This window comes from Cryptomeria japonica, chromosome 7, assembly GCF_030272615.1.
Source record: "Cryptomeria japonica chromosome 7, Sugi_1.0, whole genome shotgun sequence".
Taxonomy (NCBI): domain Eukaryota; kingdom Viridiplantae; phylum Streptophyta; class Pinopsida; order Cupressales; family Cupressaceae; genus Cryptomeria; species Cryptomeria japonica.
In genome coordinates, this window is record NC_081411.1 from 387,710,695 (window position 1) to 387,732,092 (window position 21,398).

General features: G+C 37.0%; 1 protein-coding gene across 1 annotated transcript in view; it reads right to left on the reverse strand.

The window, feature by feature from the left end:
* LOC131041903 (exocyst complex component EXO70A1) overlaps positions 1-21,398 on the reverse strand; it is a 255,729-nt gene that overhangs the window by 58,415 nt on the left and 175,916 nt on the right. The window contains exons 7-9 of the mRNA XM_057975137.2: positions 3,721-3,926; positions 3,327-3,515; positions 2,968-3,067 (exon numbers count right to left, since the gene is read on the reverse strand). Coding sequence (XP_057831120.2) covers positions 2,968-3,067; positions 3,327-3,515; positions 3,721-3,926 — 495 coding nt within the window. The remainder of the gene's footprint in view (positions 1-2,967; positions 3,068-3,326; positions 3,516-3,720; positions 3,927-21,398) is intronic.

Below are 21,398 nucleotides of genomic sequence, written 5' to 3' on the forward strand. Positions count from 1 at the left end.
TGTTTTAGCTGAATATTTCGATTTGCAACTAGAAATCGGAGAGTCCCCCAAATGCCATGCCAATGTAGGAGAACTATTGTCTCTCTAATACGCTTCCAATGAGCCTTCACCCAGAACGATGCACCCAACACGCAGATAGGTACGAAAAATTTACACTTCCAACCAACACACACCAGCAACACCAAAAAATGCAACAGCACACAACTCTTCACAAACACACCCAAAAATCACCAAATAGTTCACAAATTCGAACCACAGCTAGGAGTAATGTCTCACACTCGAAACTGGAAAGAAAGATCTAGGAGGTGTTCACCCTCGAAGTTTGGAGTCATTCCAACAACATAACGATATATTTTCTCTAGATAATCAAATGAGGAGCCAAACCCCTATATATATAGCTTTTCAAGTCTGGAATTCAAATGAAATTTCCTCCAAATTTACCTTTTTCAAACTGCATTTCATTTCATGTGGTGGACCCAAGTATGGCACCCACTTCCCAAGTAAAAAATCGCACCTAGGAGAGAGGGCCACGATTTTGGCATAATATACTTTGAAGTATAAAATTAAAGTCTCCTTTCAATCATCAAATTATTCGCCCAAGCATGACTTAGGAAAAATATCATATTTTGCACAATTCCCCATAACATCAATTAGTAATAAAATAATTAAAAATTAACCTTAGGATAATGAATAATATTTAATTAAATCGCTTATAACTCCAATACTGATTATCAACAAAATCCGGATGAGGCTGAGCAATGAGGATCACTGAACTGAGCTGGATCAAGACCAAATCCAGGACTCCCAAAAATAGAATGCCCAAACCGCCACTTATTAAAAATAGTAAGTCATGAAATAATGCTCCGAAAATCGTGATCTTCGCAACCAGAGAAAGAGCTTGGCAAGCTTAGTAACACTGCACCATCCCGACAACCAAACCCTAAGTTACTAAAAATAGTAAGTTCACATTCCACCCCTAACAAGCTTGGTCAGAACTCCAAAGAACGTGGAAACCCTAATTCTCCTTTCCACAGCCTACGGGTCTCTGAAATAAGCCAATGGACCACTGAATGCATCATTAGAAGGAAGGGGATATCACATGGGGGCAACGCCCCCAAGTTGAAGTCAAGGGGCAATGCCCCTTGCGGGATCCAAGGGCAGCACCCCTGGCACGCTTCCTGTCACGATACAGGGCGGAGTTGAGGGGCAACGCTCCGCGAGGCCAAAAAACTTTTATTATTTTATACAGGCGTCGGGTGTTATTTTTCTATTGTTTCTCCTCACAACTCACCTTTCTCCTCCAATTTTGCCAAATTAATGAAATGAAGTTTACTTTTAGGATCAAAGCATAATATAAACCAAAAAAAGTCAATTCAAAACATATTAGAAGTTGTGTTTTTTTTTAACTTAAAGTTACATGCCACCAGCCGAGTTTGGGAGTTGGGACTCGCCAAACTCGACAATTTTGGGCGAGCGCGATTTTGGGCGAATTTTTGACCCAGAGTTAAAGTTACATGCTTCTCCAAGAAGTTTGGAGAGCTCCCAAAAGGTTGGGATCGCATTTTGAAAGCATATTGAGGCTCAACAAGATCATTTGAGCTCAATGGCATGAACAACACAAGTACTCTCCAATAAATTTGGAGTTCTCTCTTGCCTATCAATGAGCTTATGAGAAACTCAAAAAATATGTTAATTGTTCAAAAACTGATTATGCTGGCAGTTGCCAACATTTGGGATGTGTGGCATACCCGAACAAGACAATTTGTGACTACTAAAACTCATTTTATAGCTTGCAACAAATTCATACAACAACATTGTTCCATTAGCTAGTCTAATTTGTACCATTTGTGTTGTTGTTAATGAATATTTAATTTCTGAAGACTGCCTTCACTCATCTCTATTATTAATGATCATACCTATCATCACACATAATTTATGAGGGTTTCCTAAATTGAATTTTGCATCATTAATCATCAAATCTAATGACCATAATTAATAATGATATGATATTAAGGGTTTCATATCCATATCAGTAAATAGTACTAAGATCTGTCATTATTATCATATTTTTGTCATAAAAAGGTTTCCAAAGTTAGTATTAGTCATAAAAAATTAGATCTTCTGTCCTAATTGATTGTTATTTGCATTTGAGGGTTTCTAAACTTCACATCAGCATTGTAGATTGTTGATCAGCATTTTTTCTTTGGGGCTTAGCATCTACATTTGGTATTTGTTCATTATTTCAGCTTGTGCACATTGTGAAATTCACATGTTTCCCCAGGTTGTCCCATTAGAGACATTATAAGTGTAGGATTCGACATGAGAAAACAATAGATCACCAAGAAAGGATAAAATCCCTAAAGCAAGAAATTTGATGCAATATTTATTTGCCAATGTTCACCATCAATTGATTGCATAATTACACCACTATTTGCATCGAGAATTATCAGATGATTAGTTACACAAGGCATGATTCTAGAACCATAAGGCCCTATCCTTTGTTAGACATCATGATGGGCAGCACTTTATCCTAATGATTAACTAAATTCATAAATACAAGAAAAACTTGTTTGATGCATACATAATCACACAAATAAGAACATGCAAAATAATCCTCTATCATGAAATTAGTTAACAAAAATCTGTAAAATTTCTATCAAAGATGAACATAAATATGTTGTGACTGCATGCTTGTTTACATATTTTACCAATTATGGCCTGTAAGTGGAGTGGCATGGCTATTGACATAATCAAATGGATCTCAGGACAAGAAAATTCCAAAGAAATTCAGGTAAACACCTAAACTAATATGAAATCGATGATACCTTATAACTTCTAACATGGTAAAACTCATATTCAACATTATTATATTCAATCCAGTTTTATGATTGTTTTGAGTAAGGTGATTGGAATTGACCTTGTTCTATGTTAGTGTTGTGATTTTTCTATCTAACTCAAATTTATTACCTTGTTCCATGCAGCGCGTTGGTAGCCACTTGCATGCTGCCGAACTAGACGCCGATGCCTTTGCACCCAATCATCACCTAAAAAATCCCTTGCCTCAGATCTGTCCATCTCAAACCCATGGTAAGATAAATAAAAATTTCCAGAGTTATATAAAATAAAGCTTACATTAAAGAGAGAAAAGGAAGATAAATCTAATTACACAAATTAATTTTCTCATAGAAACAAAATTAAAATCTGAACAAACGATGGAGAGAAATATGCTTTTAAAATGGTAAGGCATTCTCCTCTAGATGGGTCATTGTAGGAAAAAATAATCAAAGATCGTTTGATTGTCGAATGAAGCAATGGAAATAACTTACTTTCTAATTGAACTAACCATATGGTGGATGTTATTCATGAGAAATATATGCATTAGAGCAGGGTCCTTGTATTGCCTTGCCTTCTCATCTAGATTTGTTAGGAGGGTAGAAATAATATTCCTGATTCGTGATGATAGATCACCATTTTTCTCATCTTCTTTAAATATGTGTTCTATTGTTGTCTTATATCTGTAAGAAATAAAAAAGGAACACATTTATTCCAGATGTCGAAACTAGCTTTCATTAGGTTGAGAACTTGAGCCATAGCTGCAAAGCACAATGAAAACTACGTATCTAAGGAATTGAAAATCATTTTTAGCTCCTCAGATATGATGAAATGGTGATTGTAGAATTTTTGTGCCTACTTCAATTCTAAACAACATGTATTACTTACTCAAGCAGAAACTTTGCATAGTTCATGACATGGATAGTTAAAGAATGAACAGTCCCATCATGAGCAATTGCCTTAGTGACACCTTTCTCTATACCATCTTCAAACTGACTCAATGAATTGCATGCTGTTTGTCCCAACCTCTTCATTAAGTCTTCAAAACTAGACAATGATTCCATAGATGCTTTTTCTTGAAATATATGTTGAACCTTCATTCAGTTGCAAAAACAAGTTATATGAGAAGGATACATATTACTTGATACTAACACAAATTATAAGACTTAAATCTGATCTTTTTAAAATTGAAAAAAATTTCTAATTAATAGAAACTATTATACAAAAATGATTTTGATTCTAATAAGACGAGGAAAATTCTTTAATAATAAAAATTGTATACTAAATATTCTACTATTATTATGTAGTACAGCATTAAAATAAATCTGAGTTTCTTTCAGAATAAATTTTGATACAAAAAATATTGATCAAAAAAAAAAATTGATACAAAAAGGCTTTTGATTCTAATAAGATCAAGGCACTAATAAGAAATATTTGTGTACACAATATTCTATTGTTATTATGCACTATACCTGTTGGATATGGAAGCAAATAAATAAATTACCTTAATGTCCAAAATTGATTAAAGTAGATCAATGGAACTCAAGAGTAAAACCAATAAAATAGCATGTGGGAGCAGAAAAGGAATCTTAGCTCAAAAGATACAAAATACTACGAGATATATCCTACAAAAAGTATTCTAGCTAACTAGGGTGGATAAACCTAATTTGATAGTCCCTAAATATGTCAATATATTGTATGTTTTTCAAACCTAGCTATGACCATGAGAAAGAAACACTTTTTATAGAATAAGATAGGCATGTGGATAATCTAATAGAGAGAAATGTTGGTCTAGTGTTGTATCAAATGAAAGACCACTACGCCCGTTGATCATTAAGAAAAATCCAGTACAGAAAATAATAAATTTAATCGAGAATTTTGGACTCCTCTCCTTGTTGTATTTACTTCGTGCATTTAATTTAATTTATATGTAAAAAGTGTAATTGAGGACATTTGAGTCCTATTATCTTCTAATTGTAATGTTTATTGGACTTTCTTATTGGATGGAATGTAATCATGCCACCTATGTAGTACCAATTGTATTAATGCCTTTGCATGTATTGATGTTGGTACAAAGCACGAATACTTCCATGTATGTCTTTTAACATTTCCTATAATTGGATAAAATGAAGTTAGGAATCTTCATTTGGGCTTTAAAATGAATTTGGTGCTTAGAAAATGGATATAGTAGTATTAATTAATTTAGGAACATTTCCTTTGGGCTTAAAATTAACATAATTGCACCTTGGTTGAGATTTGGATGGTGTTTTGAACCCGTCATGTGTTTGTCTCACCTCTAGATGTTTGTGCCTAGAGTGTTGAGTTATTTTGGGCTATTTTGGACCCTCTAGTAAAGACTTGTCAAAGTCTTAAAGTTTTGTTTCTTCTTGCCCTTTAGCCGAGGTTAGGTTCTATCCATGAACCTCACTGATTCATTTAAAGTTTGCAAATTTCTAAGTGTTTTGGGCTTCACTTGTTGGGCCTTTTCTCAAAGGCTTCTCCAACTTTGTGAAAGGGATAAGGCCTATCATCAAACCCTAATCACATATGAGTCTTTAGTAGCTTCAATTTTCTTAAGGGTTGTCAGGCTTCGACCCATAGGATTTCACTCTAATGGTTAAGCCTCCTCTTGGTGTTAGGAAGGGCTTCTCGCTAAATCCTGATTCCTGAAGTGTGCTTTAAAAGCATTTTTTCCTTTATGTTTATCGGGGCTCGAGCATCGAGCTTTCAGCTTACAAACTTTGGCAAAATTGTGTATGAAATAAGGTGGAAACTCGACACCTAATCCATGAAGTGTTCCTTAAAGGCCTTTTTCGCTTTAAGTTTACAAGCCTCGGGTGTTAGTATTTCACATTACAAACATTAGCAAAATTGAAGTTGAAACCTTGACACATGATCCTCGATAAGTCCTCTTCTAGGTTTTGTATTTCATTGGTTCATTCTACTTTGGCCCTTGGGGTTTAACCTTAATGGTTATGTTTCTAGGGCAACGAGACAACTCAAAACATCGAGCCCTAAAACCCAATATTTGTGTTGTGTTGAGGGAAAGGCTGAAGGCCCACCTCAATGACCAATAGTATCAAGTAAGGCTGAAGGCCTACCTCTAACAACCCGATCGTTAGTAGCTTGCCTGAGGTTGAAGGTCACCTTTGCACTAGTTTTTGCCATGTGTGAGGTAAGAGTTAATCCAAAACCCCAACCACGGAGGCTTGATGAGGTTGAAAGGAAGTAAGCTCTCCCAATTAGGCAACCTCTTGCATAGGTTGGTCCTTGTGTTTCAAGATTATCTTTGATCTTGCTGAATGGATTGAAGAATGATTTTTCCCTCATACTATCCTTGTGTGGTGTTGTGAGAGAACACAATTGTGGGTCAATGCCCGATTGTTGTTGGGTGTTGTTCCCTCTCTCATAGATTCATTATGGTGGATTGTGCCACAATTGTTCAGCCTTCCAATGGCACCTCCTAGCACTTAAGTTATTCTTGTTGGCAGTACCTTCATTTAATTGTGTTGCATGTGACACTTATGTGTACGTTGTACAAGTGAGACTTGTCATGTCATGTCACGTCTATATTTTGGTGGTTATGTTTCAAAAAAAAGTTGTATTATCAGGTTTTGCCTTGGTCCTTCAAACAAGGCATTACATGTAGAGATATTGAGAAGAATAAATCCAAATGCCTAGGGCATGTGGTATGCAATTAAAGAGGGATGGCGGCATAATATGTTGCAACAATAGTGTTGAGGATCAATCTAGCAAGGAGGAAGATTTGGCAATAGATAATTGTAATATGTTTTCCTATTTGTCTTTTTCTTTATTTGTTTTGAAATGGTTTGAGATGACAAATAAATAAAGTACAGATAATAAAGTAACTTGCAGCAAATAAACATCTCAAAAATATGACAACTTTTAGAAATATATTTACAAAAAAATTCTATATTTTATTTTTGATCTGAAAATAAAAATTCCCTCAAATGTAAGAGCAACTCAGATCGTCAAAACATTTTACATATATATTTCAATCATGCCTAAAAATTACAGCATTGATATAACTTGAGCTGTTCATAAAATTTGCACTTTGGCACTCCCAAACTGGAAACCACACTTCAAAGACTTCTCTAAAATCCACAAAGATGATTAAATAGGCTATTGCGGGTCCAAATGCCTCAAAAACAGTTACTTGGAACCTCCCAAGCCCTAGCTTCTCAACAAGCAAGGTATATGACCCTCCGCAAAGAAGTATAGCTAGCTTGTATAAGAGAACGACCAGAAAAAGAGGCCAAAAAACACACAATAAACTTTGCAAATCACCTTATCAGCCACAACGAATATTATCCAACTCTCTGAGGCTCTAAGAATTGAAGAAGAAAAAGATATCAAACTCCAATAATGCCCAACTATGAACTCTGTGTGAGATCACTAGGATATTCTCTCGATTACATCTCTGAATAACATGGAGAATGTCACCTATGAGGGGTTTCATCCTCACAAACCTGAGAAAAACAATTTTCTCCAAGAGCAATAGCAATATCCAAAATATCAAGCTCAGCATGACAGAAATGAGCTCCAACTTTCTCTTTTATATTTTACTAGGAGTTAACTTCTCCCATATAGTCTTTAAAAAATATTTAAATAAAATCGGACTTCATAAAAGTGTGTTTAAGTCTTCAAAGACCCTTTTTATTAAATATTTGCATTGCGCTTTCATCTTGGTGCCCTTTTTTTATTAAAATAGTATTTTAAAAGCTTCAAGGCAAAAGTTAAACAAAGCCCTAGACCTTTAGTGAATGAGATTGTGGATCCCTCTAGAGTTTCAAGCTTTTTTTGGGCAGATATTATTTCAATGCTAGCTTCCTCTATAAATGTTTTGATCTAAAACACTTGTGTGGCAGAAATATCATTGCAAAATGAAGATTTTTCTCTAGTGAGAAAATTTGTGGGGAGGTATATAAATGAAGCTGAATTCTACGGATGGATGGAATCTCCACGATTGTATATTAAGTTACCCACTATCTCCTATAATTTGAAGGGTTTCTTTTTTCTTTTGTTCCAAAATTTTGAGGATCAAGAATTTGTATGGAGCAACAACTACCCACGATTCTATGGTAGATCTGTTGATGTGTAGCTAGGTCGGATCCTTCTAGGGCCGACCTAGCACTTTTGATGGCTAAGTGGCCTGTCGGCCTTAGCCACAAGGTTGGCAAAATTTAATGTATTGAATATTCAATCTGGCCCTAAGTGGGCGACTTCATTTGGGCCCTAATGTAACTTGTAAATTCAATTGTAACTTGTTCATGTATTAGGTCTGGCCCTATATATGTAACTTGTAAATTAAATAGGGCTGATCCTATTTTTGGAGCCAAGTTGGAAGGGCCGACCCAAGGCTTATTAGCAAAGCTTGCCACATAGATAAACCAAGTCATTTGTAATCATTCAACTGTAAAGACCCCCCTTGTCTTCAACACTATTACTCTGATCTTTGTTTGCGAATGAAGGTTTTGTTTTGGTTTGAGTTTTCTGATTTTTATTTGTTTTTTTTTGAATTTTTTGATATGACAAATGCAAAAGATTTACAATACTCAAATGCAAAAGAAATTGCAACAATAATGCATTAATGCCATCCAAGATTTCATACACACTTAATAGTTTCAATTGATGGAAATGGTTGCATTACTGAATCTGAAAAAAGCAACTACAATAATAAATAAGAACCTGATTAAATTCTGATTTTGATCAGCCGATGGAACCTTTTTATCTGCCAATGATACTCCTTGCCTCTAACTCCCTTGCACCACTCTTAGGATTTTTTGTAGAATTTTTAATGGCTTGTAACCCCAAAATCGCCCAACCTAGGGTATGGCGCCTTTTGCAGCAGTGAATGACTGGCAATTAGCAGTATGGCTGCAAATGATTACCCACTAATGAATCTCCCTTTTGCTGGTTATGATTATCTCTTCAATTTGATTCAATAATATTACTGAAAACTCTGCGAAAGCGACCCCAATCTGCTCTACATTGACTTCTGGATGAAGCCAACTCTCACTGGCTGTCCTCAACTGGTATTTCACAATCTCAGCCAGCTGCAACACTGAAAGATGAACGTCCTCCAATGCCCAAACAAGCTGAAAACTCAGAAACCCTCGTCTCTGTGCTCTCCAAAATTAAATTTATCAAATAAAAATGCCAAGAATGAATCGATTTCCTCCAATAAGCACTTTTTATACTCCTCTCCCAAGTTCGATTTTCTCCAGAAGTCATTTAATTGACATTAAATGTTATAACTTTGAAATCATTAATATTTCGCCCAACCTTGGGAAATGTGCTCATAAATTTAATTAAATACTTGGCCCCTTCTCATGATGGCTAGACCCTCACTTAAGTGATTTATTATCATAAGTTATTTATAACTCTATAATGGACCATTTAATGAATTAATATTTATTTGGTCACAAAAATATTAATATCTCCCTAAGTACACAACATTTTATTAAACCATTTGAAGTAAGTATCTCTCCTCAGAATTCCCCATGTGACCAAATACACTTTCTAAAAATAGAAAGGGTCCATCTCTATGAGCTTCTGACTTACTATAAATAGTATGGCAAATGGAGTCCAAATGAAGTCGAACGAATGCCAAATCCACAATACTCTGAGCACTGGAGAAGTCACAGCCCTCAAAAGACCCCCTAACCATCCTCATTAGCCTACGAGGGTCACATGATAGGCTAATCCTCTACTACAACTGTTTGTCAAGGAGAAGGGGACAGTACAGTCTGCCCTCCCTGAAATTGCTTGGCCTCAAGCAATCTCAACTCAGGATGCTGCAAGATATCTTCTCTCTCCCACGTCGCATCCTGAACCAACAAATCTCTCCACTTAACTAAATATTCACTGATGACCCTGTTTCTCAATCTGCGCTCCCTGGAATCAATAATAGTCTCAGGCACTAATATCAATTTCCCCTCATCATGAAGAGGAGGTAGCACTGTGGAGCGAACAACACGGTGTCCTATCGCCTTTTTAATGCGTGACACGTGAAAAACGTTATGCACCTTTGCATCTGCCGGCAGCTCTAGCTCATAGGCCACCTCTCCCACACGCCTAACAATCCTGAATGCCCCATAATATCTCGGCTTGAGCTTCTCTGTGCCACTCTTCTTAAGAGTGGACTGCCTATAAGGCTGCAGCATCAAGTACACCATATCTCCTACATCAAATGACCGCTCCACTCTCTTATGATCAGCATATTGTTTCTGTTGGTTTTGTGCCTTCTGTATATTTTCTTTCAATGATCTCACAATGTCCTGACTCTCCTGTAGAGTATCCCTGGCACTCGACACTCTACTATCACTCAACAACAAATCTAGAAAGTTGGGTGCATCATACCCATACAAACCCATAAATGGTGTCATCTGAATGGACATGTGGTAAGTAGTGTCATAGCAGTACTCGCATAAGTGTAACCACTTTACCCATGCCCATTGCTGACCATCTATGTAGTTTTGGAGATAACTTTCCACCCATTTATTCACACTCTATGTCTAGCCATCCGTCTGTGGGTGGTAGCTCGTACTAGGGGTGAGCTCGGTACCACTAAGTTTGAACAGCTCCTGCCAAAAATGGCTCATGAATCTATTGTCCCTATCACTGACTATAGTCCGAGGTAACCCATGAAGTCTGAAAACCTCTCGGAAGAAAAGATCTGCAACCTGAATCGCTGAATAGGTAGCTGAGATCGGAAAGAAATGAGCAAACTTTGTGAACCGATCAAAAACTACGTAGATACAATCCCTGCTATGGACTTTAGGCTGTTCAGTAATAAAGTCCATCGAAACACACTCCCACTTCCTATTAGGAATGGGAAGTGGCTGGAGAAGACTTGCTGGATATGCATGCTCCTATTTGTTCTGCTGACAAACATGACACTCTTTGACATACTGAAGAATGTCGGATTTGAGGCCCTTCTAGGTAAATCGCTCCCTAATCTGCCTATATGTTTTATAATAACCTAGATGCCCTGCCATAGGAGAATCATGTAAAGCTCTCAAAATCCTGTTATTCATCTTTGAACCTAGTACCAAAAATATTCTCCCCTTGTAAATGATGAGATCATTCACAATGGAGTACCTACTATCCTACACTGTACCATCCATAATGCTAGAGGCCCAGGAGTCCTTAGCATACTTTGCTACAATCAAATGCCTCCAATCCTCTGTAATCTCAATCATAGCATTCAAATGAGGACTACGTGATAATGCATCAACAACCACATTATTCTTCCCTTTGACATATGTGATGTCAACGTCATACACTTGCAGTTTTCTCACCCATTTGTGTTGGTGATCATTCAAATCTCGCTGCCCAAGGAAATGTTTTAAACTGTTATGGTATGATTTTATGTTGAATTTAGACCCTACCAAGTATTGCTTGAACTTGGCCAAAGCATGCATTATGGCCAACATTTCCTTGTCATAGATGCTATATGTACACTCAGGCCCCCTCAATTTCCTGCTCTTGAAGGCAACGGGGTGCTTATATTGCATCAAAACTGCACCAATCCCCTCACCAGATGCATCACACTATAGCTCAAACGGTCTGGAGAAATATGGTACAACCAACACTGGACATGTGGTCATCAGCTGTTTGAACTTCTCAAAACATTGTTGTGCCTGATCCATCCAAACAAAAGCCCCCTTCTTCGTCAAGTCTGTCAATGGTGCTTCTTGCTGAGAGAAACCCTTGACGAAACGCCTATAAAAACCAAACAATCCCATGAAGCCCCTAAGTTGTGTCAGATTCTCTGGAGTAGGCCAATCTATAATAGCCTGGACTTTATCCGGATCCATCTGTACCCCCTCAGCACTGATGATGTGCCCAAGATATAAGAGCTCTGTCACACCCAATGCGCACTTGGACTCTTCCTGTTGAGAGAAACCCTTGACAAAACGCCTGTAAAAACCACACAATCCCATGAAGCCTCTAAGCTATGTCAGATTCTCTAGAGTAGGCCAATCTATAATAGTCCGGACTTTTTCCGAATCCATTCGTACCCCCTCAACACTGATGATGTGCCCAAGATATAAGAGCTCTGTCACACCCAATGCGCACTTGGATTCCTTGGCATATAAATACTCCCTCTCTAGAATTTCCAATACTGTATCTAGATGAGCTAAGTGTTCCTACCATGTCTTACTACACACCAGGATGTCATCGAAAAATACCAAGACTGAAATGTCGTTGGCACATTGGTTAATCCAAAAGGCATAACCAAGAACTCGAAGTGACCACAGTGACGCCGGAAAGTTGTTTTCTCTATATTCTGCTCCCTCACCCGAATCTGATGATATCCAGACCTTAAGTCAATCTTCGAGAAGAAGCAAGCAGCACCATGTAATTCATCGATCAACTCATCGATGTGTGGGATGGGGTATCGGTTCTTGATGGTTCTCTTATTTAAAGCTCCATAGTCAATGCAAATACGAAGTGTACTATCTTTTTTCTTAACCAATACCACAGATGAAGCAAAAGGAGATTTACTTGGTCGAATGTGACCCATATCCAACAACTCCTTAGTAGTTTTTTCAATCTCATCCTTGATTTTCTTTAGGTGCCTGTAGGGTGTAATCATGACAGGTTTGACTCCTTCCTCGAGCTTAATGATGTGCTCAATACCCCTATCGGGTGGTCTACCTAGTGGAATAGCACTAAACACCTTGGGATGTTTAGACAACAAGTCCTATATATTTGGTGAATAATCTACCTTATGCTGCTCCAACTGAGTAGGCATTATTCTACATTCGGTTGCCCACTCCACCTAGTCATGGCGAATTAATCTCTCCATCCTCCTGAAAGAGATCATTCACAAGCTCGTATCTGTAATTGCTTTGAGCACATGTTTCCTTCCATTGGCTTCAAATCTTAGCTCCATGTGTTTCACATTAAGGGTAATCTCTCAATAGCGTGTACCCAAGTCATACCAAGCACTACATCCATGTCACCCATATTAACTACATAGAAATCTGCCTTAAACTCATAGTCACTCAAGCGCATAGGGAGGTCAGTAATCATTTTGTTACATACGAGTGTATAACAATCTGCTACCTTAAGTCGAACTCCCTCAAACTCGTGTCTGAATCCCATGCCTTGCTACCAACTTCTCATCAATGAAGTTGTGTGTGGCACCTGTGTCAAAGAGGGTGATGACTAGTTGCCCTACTAACACTCCTCGCATCTTGAAAGTACCCTCTCGATGTAAAGAAGAGATGCACATAGTGGGTCCTTTGCCTTCTAACTCATTCTCAGACACTTCTGAAGCCTTCTCTGTCTCTTAATCCTCATGCTCAGTCTGCTGATCTGAAAAATCAGAATTATCATCATGTGCATAAACCCATTCCATTTGCTTGGCTTTGGCCTTAGGCCTCAATGGACACTCATGCTCAGGTGTGTAGGGTGCTTTACACCAAAAGCATAACTTTTTCCTTCTCAAATCATTCAAACTCTCCTGATATTTGCCCATAGGAACTTTATTTTTGAAGTCTGATTTTTCTGGTCTTCTTGATGGAAATTTATTATCTTTGTTTGAAGAGGAAAACTTAGGTGGAAACTTGCTTCTAGGTGCAGCTAGTTCCATGCTTCGATATTTTTTCTTTGCTTCCATCAAGGAGGGTGGATCAAATGCCTTAATCCAACCTCTCAAGGGCTCCAACAATCCCTCCATGAATAAAATAACCAGTCTCCTCTCTGAAATGCCTGACACCATCTCTGCGAGTCTCTAAAACTCCCCTATATATGCCTCTAGGTTACCCACCTGTTTCAATTGTGCTAACTCTCTGAAGTACATCTTAGGATCCTTCCTGTCAAATCGCTCTATCATCCTGCTAGTGAACTTTGCATAAGTGTTAATGTAATTGTGACCAAGGGTGATTAACCCGTGGTACCACCGGTCATGGGCAGCTCCCTCCGAATGTAGAGTGGTGAATCTTATAGCATCTTCCTCGAGCATTGGTCTTAAGGACAAGTAATTATCCAGCTTCTGTACCCATGCTCTTGCCGTGCATTTGTCACTCCCATCAAAATATGGCATGGTTATTTTCCCCAAAGTATGCTGGTAATCAGTCTGTGTTGGGGTGTGATAGTCATTTCTCCCACCATTCCTTCTACCCCATTGGTTCATGAACTTATCAAATGACCACATCTTTCTCAAATCTGGTGGTAGAGTGGAGTATTCTAAATAGGCATATCGAGCTTCATCTGCATAAGGTATAGAGCAGCGACATGTGGTTGTTCTTCCCATGGAGTGAAAGTAGGGAGGAGAGGCCTAGAGGCTGATCCTCTAGTGAAGCTATCATGCTGATTAACTGTTCTAACTCTTCTAGTGCCTTTCGTTTCATTGTTGCTGCCACTCCCACGAATACCACTATTTTCCCCTGAATTGTTTTGATGATTCTGATTTGTTTCAGGTTGTTGATTGTTGTGTGATTGCTCCATTTTTCCTAGCAGTCGTGACATCATGTCAATCAGAGTGTCAAATTTCCTTTCAACCCTAGCATCTTTATCCTCTTCCGCCATGTTAGGAGCTTCCTTGTCTTTTCCTCTTTCCCTCAAGACTTCTGAAAATGTATCACCCTTAGGTACCTGTGGAATTTGATATTGTTGCCTTCATTGTTCCTTGTTATAGTACCTGATTTCCCTTTCACTCATCAATCACAAGATGGCAGGATCTTGGCTCTAATACCATTGTAAAGACCCCCCCTGTCTTCAACACTATTACAATGCAATAGATTTACAATTTTTAATGGCTTGTAACCCCAAAATCACCCAACCTAGGGTATGGCGCCTTTTGCAGCAGTGAATGACTGGCAATCAGCAGTACGGATGCAAATGATTACCCACTAATGAATCTCCCTTTTTCTGGTTATGATTATCTCTTCAATTTAATTCAATATTACTGAAAACTCTGCGAAAGCGACCCCAATCTTCTCTATATTGACTTCTGGATGAAGCCAACTCTCACTGGCTGTCCTCAACTGGTATTTCACAATCTCAGGCAGCTACAACACTGAAAGATGAACGTCCTCCAATGCCCAAACAAGCTGAAAACTCAGAAACCCTCGTCTTTGTGCTCTCCAAAGTAAAATTCATCAAATAAAAATGCCAAGAATGAATCGAATTCCTCCAAGAAGCCCTTTTTATACTCCTCTCCCAAGTTAGATTTTCTCCAAAAGGCATTTAATTGACATTAAATGTTATAACTTTGAAATCATTAATATTTCCCCCAACCTTGGGAAATGTGCTCATAAATTTAATTAAATACTTGGCCCCTTCTCATGATGGCTAGACCCTCACTTAAGTGATTTATTATTATAAGTTATTTATAACTTTATAATGGACCATTTAATGAATTAATATTTATTTGGTCACAAAAATATTAATATCTCCCTAAATACACAACATTTTATTATACCGTGTGAACTAAGTATCTCTCCTCAGAATTCCCCATGTGACCAAATACACTTTCTAAAATAGAAAGGGTCCATCTCTATGAGCTTCTAACTTACTATAAATAGTATGTCAAATCTAGTCCAAATGAAGTCGAACGAAGGCCAAATCCACAATACTCTGAGCACTAGAGAAGTCACAGCCCTCAAAAGACCCCCTAACCATCCTCATTAGCCTACGAGGGTCACATGGTAGGCTAATCCTCTGCTACAACTGTCCGTCAAGGAGAAGGAGACATTATAGATAAACCAAGTCATTTGTAATCATTCAACATACATCAGTGAATCATCTGCTTATGATCAGCAAAAATCATCTCTACAAATCTGCATTTGAAACAACAGCGAATTTGTTCAGGGCTTCAATTAGGACAGCGACTTCAAGACTCAGATCATCGAACTTCTCTAGGGCTGGCGAATTCATCCTCAAGGCCAGCGAACTGCTCCTAGGGTGAATTCATTTTGTCTACATCAGATTGAGAATCAATTAGATAAGTTTTATGTATGTGCTGTTCACTGTGCTGTGTGCCCTAATTTGGGTTTTTTGCTGATCATATCACTTCATGTGTGAAGTGAAGTTGTAATACTCATACTGATTTCTGAGTTAATATAAGTTTAGACTTTGTTGCTGGGTTTTTCACCTCCAAGAGGGAGGTTTTCCCAGGGTACCGTTGTGTTATGCGTGTTCATTGCTTAATTTTCGGTATACTGTTATCAGTCATCTATAAAAATTAACAAAATCTAGAGCATTTTTATGCCCATAGAAACCATTTTTTAGACTCAGATGTCATGTCCTCGCCATGACACCAATACTCAATAAGTTAAGAAACACCTACACACAGAAAATTGTCTTATTTTAAGACTTTAGAATTTTCTGCATTTCTGATCAGACCAAGACTAACAGTTAAGGAAGAAAACAATCGCATTATTCATTAAGCATTAGTCTTAATCTCATGAATTTATTAAACAGCGGTCTTATTATTATTAAGTGGCGATCATCTTACATAACAAGCAAATCACATCTTTTATTACAGTTGTTAAGATTTAGTGCACTTAAACAACAATTCTATTAAGAGTTGCTTAATAGATTCAAGATGACAATGATCAAATATAAAATCTGAGAAGTCGTGGCTTATCCTCCTGGCCTTAGCAATTACTTTTAACATTGTCTTGTCCTTCATGATTGTTTGGAAAAGCTAATCAGATCAGCATGTAAATTGTTACAGAGACATTAGTGCCAATCGGTTAGAAAATCGTCAAAATAACAATTATTGGTTATGAATAGATCAAATGTGAAGAGACACATCATGCTGAGATAGCAACTACTATCCAAGGGATGCCTCCTGTTGATGGTGCTTTTATGCATAATGCAACACAGAATAAAATACTAGGTATTCTATCCTCTCTTGAACAAATTCCTCCCAAGTGCTAACTACGTGATCAAATGGGATGACACCAAGGTTCCGAATGTTAGGTCTTGACGTGCTCTTGGATAGACCCAATGTGTATGATGTGATTTTGCTAGAATCACAAGGTGGACTTATGCTGAATCTTGAATGCTTGAATGTTGCTAGAACGTGGAAATTAACTTGATTGAAAAAAAGGAAGAAAAAGGATGAAGGTTGGGAGAGTTAATCTAATCCTAAGAATGTAAGAGCAATGGACAATCTTTGGTGAAACTCAACCAAACTTTGCTTTACCATGCAAAGCAACAACTCCACAAAGTTTAGTGCAATCTCCTGAGGTAAGCATATGATGTTCAAATCACTACCAACGACATAGACACCATCAGGATGATGCCTATCAATGAAGAAGTAGCAATTGAAGTTAAGCTTGGCTAAGATGGATCCAGTTGACTACACAAGACACTTTACAATCAACAAGGTGTTAGTAGTAATGGATATATGAATTTAACCATTGATCATGCACAAAGTTCTTCCATTCATGTAAACAACATGAAAATTGAATGAGAAGTAGAGACCATGCATATTTTGAATCAACACATAAAGTTCACCATAATTTCAATGAAATTAATATGCTGCTTACAACAAAGTCTTGGCAACAATCTTTGCCTTATCTTCCTGCTCTATTCTAACTATCTGCTACTACCTAAAAACCATCAACTATTGTCTACTACTAAACTATTCACTATTCTTGAACTATTAACCTTTACAAATGATGAAGTGGAGCCTTATATAGTGCTCTCATTACAATGAGTGGCTCATATTGATTCACAATCAATGGCCAAGATTACAAGATGGAAACCCTAATTAGTGTTTGTTACACCCATTACAAAGCATTAAATGCTTGACCAATGATAAAATTACATTTTGTGGGGCACATATTCTTCCTTGAATATTTGACCAATAGATGGTGAGGGTAGGTACATCGAACTCTGTGCCCATATGTGGTAATTATCCGCCTCGTTGGATGAGTAAAGTGCATTGAACTTGGACACATCAACTTGAAATGATGTGATTGGGTAGGTGATGACTGGGTGCCACCTTAGCTAGCTCATTGTAACTCATCACAAGTTGTAAATGAATGAGGCATATCTCTTGATACTCAACCTTATCCAAGTGCCTACAGTGAAGAATGGGGTGATGATGGGAGATACTCCCAAATTGCATCATCTTCTTGACTTGATCACCTCCACCGTGGAGCTTCCATCTGTGATTACTCTTTCTATACTGGCAATGATTCTTGGATTTTCGAAGGAAACTCAAGGTTATGCAAATTTTCTTCCTTGAGTGCCTGATCTTCCTTGTACACTGTTATCTTCTTCATGCGGTGGAAATCCTTTATTCCAAGCTCAAAATTTTCTTATTCTCTCCTTGATCTCTTCTCCTTGCCTTGTAGTCTTTTGTGTTTGATCTTTCGAGCCTTGAAGATGCTGATGACGATGCTATCCTTGTGTTGCCCTTGTTACTTCCTCACCATCTATGCCTTGATTCGCCCTCTTGCATATAAGTGTGATCTTCCTTATACACCCTAAAGTCTTGACTTTCTCACATTCCTTTGTATGTCCATCTCACTTGCATCAAACTTGGAAACATCAAAGCATTGTAGAAAGTACTACTATCAATTCACAAATCAAGATTCCCACAACCCTTCCTAGAACGTTAAAACATTCTTCTACTATGATGTTAGGATGGCTAATGGAACAAATTTTCTATTTTTCTTTTCCAATCTCTCCTTTTGTAGCTTTTTGTTCTTCCTCTAGCATTTTACCATTTTACTTATACATATGTGACTAGGCTACTAGGGCCCTTTGCATGAAAAGCAAAGGCTATGTCTTCTTAGTTTTGTTCTTGTTGCCTTCATGATTTCTTGTACTAGAAGAATCCTTATTGTTTACTTCAGCTTTGTCTTTAACTGAAAAGAGATCTCTCAAGCCCTCAAGATGCTCACACAATTTAATTAAAGTCCCACCACGTCTTTGATTAATTTGTTACAATTCTATTAGGCACTCTAAAATGCACTCTTCAAATGTTTTCATCTTTCTCACTAAGATAATGAATAGTTAGCAGGAGTTCTGAAAATGATTTTTCAATGTCGACCCCTCAAGCTAGCTAGCTGCACAACTCTAATATCACTTTAGATCCCTCAATATTCTTCCAAGAAATCTTTCAAACAAATTTCTTTTTCTCAATTCATATTTTTGTCAATCAATGGACATGTTTTTGAGAATGATAAGTATTTGTTTGCATGTTTTCTATCTGTTTGTTATAGTGGAAATTCAATGAAATGCATTCGTAACTAAAGTAAACATAAAGAGATACCATTCATCCAAACTCAGAAATGACATATATAAATGGATTGAAACTATAATTTATAGGGCACATTTCTGAATGTAATTTATTTTTAATGCATAAACCATTAAACCGAATTCTAATTGTCCTGGACTTGGAAGATAGCAATACTCTCAGACTGGACTAATGCATACACTTGTATAATTTCAAATCAATGGACAAAAGTCTACCATTAAATTCTGAGCAGAAATAAATAATAGTTCCAACACTCCAAAACTCTCAAGAAGGCTTCGACAAAGATAATCTCACAGATAGCCCCCCAAACACCTAGCTCTATGAAGACTCGCTCAACTCAAAACAGAGCTTGATAATCTGGACAATACAAGCCTTCTTGCATAGCAAATGAAACCATCCAGAAGACCGATGTCTAAGGACAAATATAACTAGGTATGGATGCAAGAAAGAGAAACAGTAAATAAACTTGTGTCATTGTTAATAACTTCTAGCAACTTCCATGAACTAGGGGCTACCGATAGTTATTCCAATTTCCCTTTATTTGCTAGCAAATTCCTTTTGTATGGGGTTGCCGTGAACACCAAATGGAGCCACAAGCTGAAAAGGAGAATGCATTAACCACTACAACAAAAAAGCATCTAACCTAGCACCTCATTCCCGTGCTTGATATTAGGTCCCAAACGTGTCCAGACTAAGAGATTTGATGCCTAAACAAAAGGAAATAATCCTACAACCCATTCCTATCTTTCCACGACCCTTACCTATGGTTGGCAGCCACTAAAATGCCTTCCTTCTGCAATAAATACACATTGAATATGCAAAGTGCCAACAACCTTATGATATAGCATAAGGAAACCCACACAACTTTATTCTTTCTTCAATATTCGGTTCTATTTCAAAGTTGAAAAACACAAGATTGCATTTAAACAATACAATAGATTTTTATTTGACCAAAACCAACATTATAGAAAATAAATTTGATAATGAATCACCCATTATTTTAAACATTATGTTTCCCTGGCATTCAATCAAAATCTTCCCAAATGAATAATCTTCCAACTTTGCAAATTCGTTTCAGAATGAGATTTCACAAATTTGAAATCTCCATAAATTTGAACAATGAAATGCAATGGTGAATCCTAAAATGAATCCACTCCCAAGATGGAATTCGGTTTTCCTCCAACCCACCAAATTCCAAAGGTTTCTGTCCTAGGGCTTGCTGAACCAAAAGCAAAAAGATCTCATAATCCTTCAAGAGAAAATAAAAAACCGAGCATAATGAAATGAGCCTCTTGTTGCTCTTTTATAACCAATTGGAGAAACTTCTAGAATACTTTTGAAATTTCCTTCTCTTAATTTTTTACATTAGCCCGAGAAATAATAAAGTGACCCTCTTAATTTTCCTTTGACATAAAAAGTAACTTAATAGCCATGGTCCAACACCAAAATAATTATGAATTAATTAATTATTTTAGTGACCTTATTAAATAATTAAAATAAGTCCTCATTAAATTTATTTAATTTTCGGCAACTTATAATTTTAATCATTTATTTATTTTCTAATGTCAAAATAAAGGGGACATTACATAACGCTTCTTCTTTTTTTGCCTCTGAAAAAATGAGCCAAAAAGGAAAGAGATACATAAAAACATTACAAAACTATTTTCTAAAAAATGCAGAAAATGTAGCTGCTCAATTACAAGTTTCTATGAGTAACGTTACTATGCCCAAACCTACTCAAAATTTAAATATATCCACAAAATTGGGTAAACATGTAGGGGTTTCCAAAGTTACATTAATTATTACTTAAAAAATTAGTTTTAGTTTGTGAAAATCTGCTAACGAGAAGACATGAATGTGGGTTATAATAACATTAGCACAATGTTTGAAACTTAATTCATTGTTAATTTGAGATCAAAGGCTCTCACATTTCTAGAAACTTGTAGATAAAACAAAATCAAAAGAGAACAATAGAGATGTTATAGAATTTAAATACTTTATCTGAATCCCCCCATGGATGACAAACTTGGACAATAAACAAATTTAATGATTTATGATCTTTGAAATCTTTCTCTTGTGTGTCTATGGGATTGTGACAATTATTTCCGACTCACACAAGTATTTTTCATACAACTCAAAAGTTGAATGACATTTGCACAAGATGGAGGTAGTTTTCTCATAAATGTAAAATACAACAGCTTAAGAACTTGTATGTAATGTCTCCTTCTCAGTGATGTGCATTCAGTGGTCCATTGGTCTATTCCAAAGATCCGTAGGCTATTTGGAAAGGAGAATTAGGGCTTCTAAC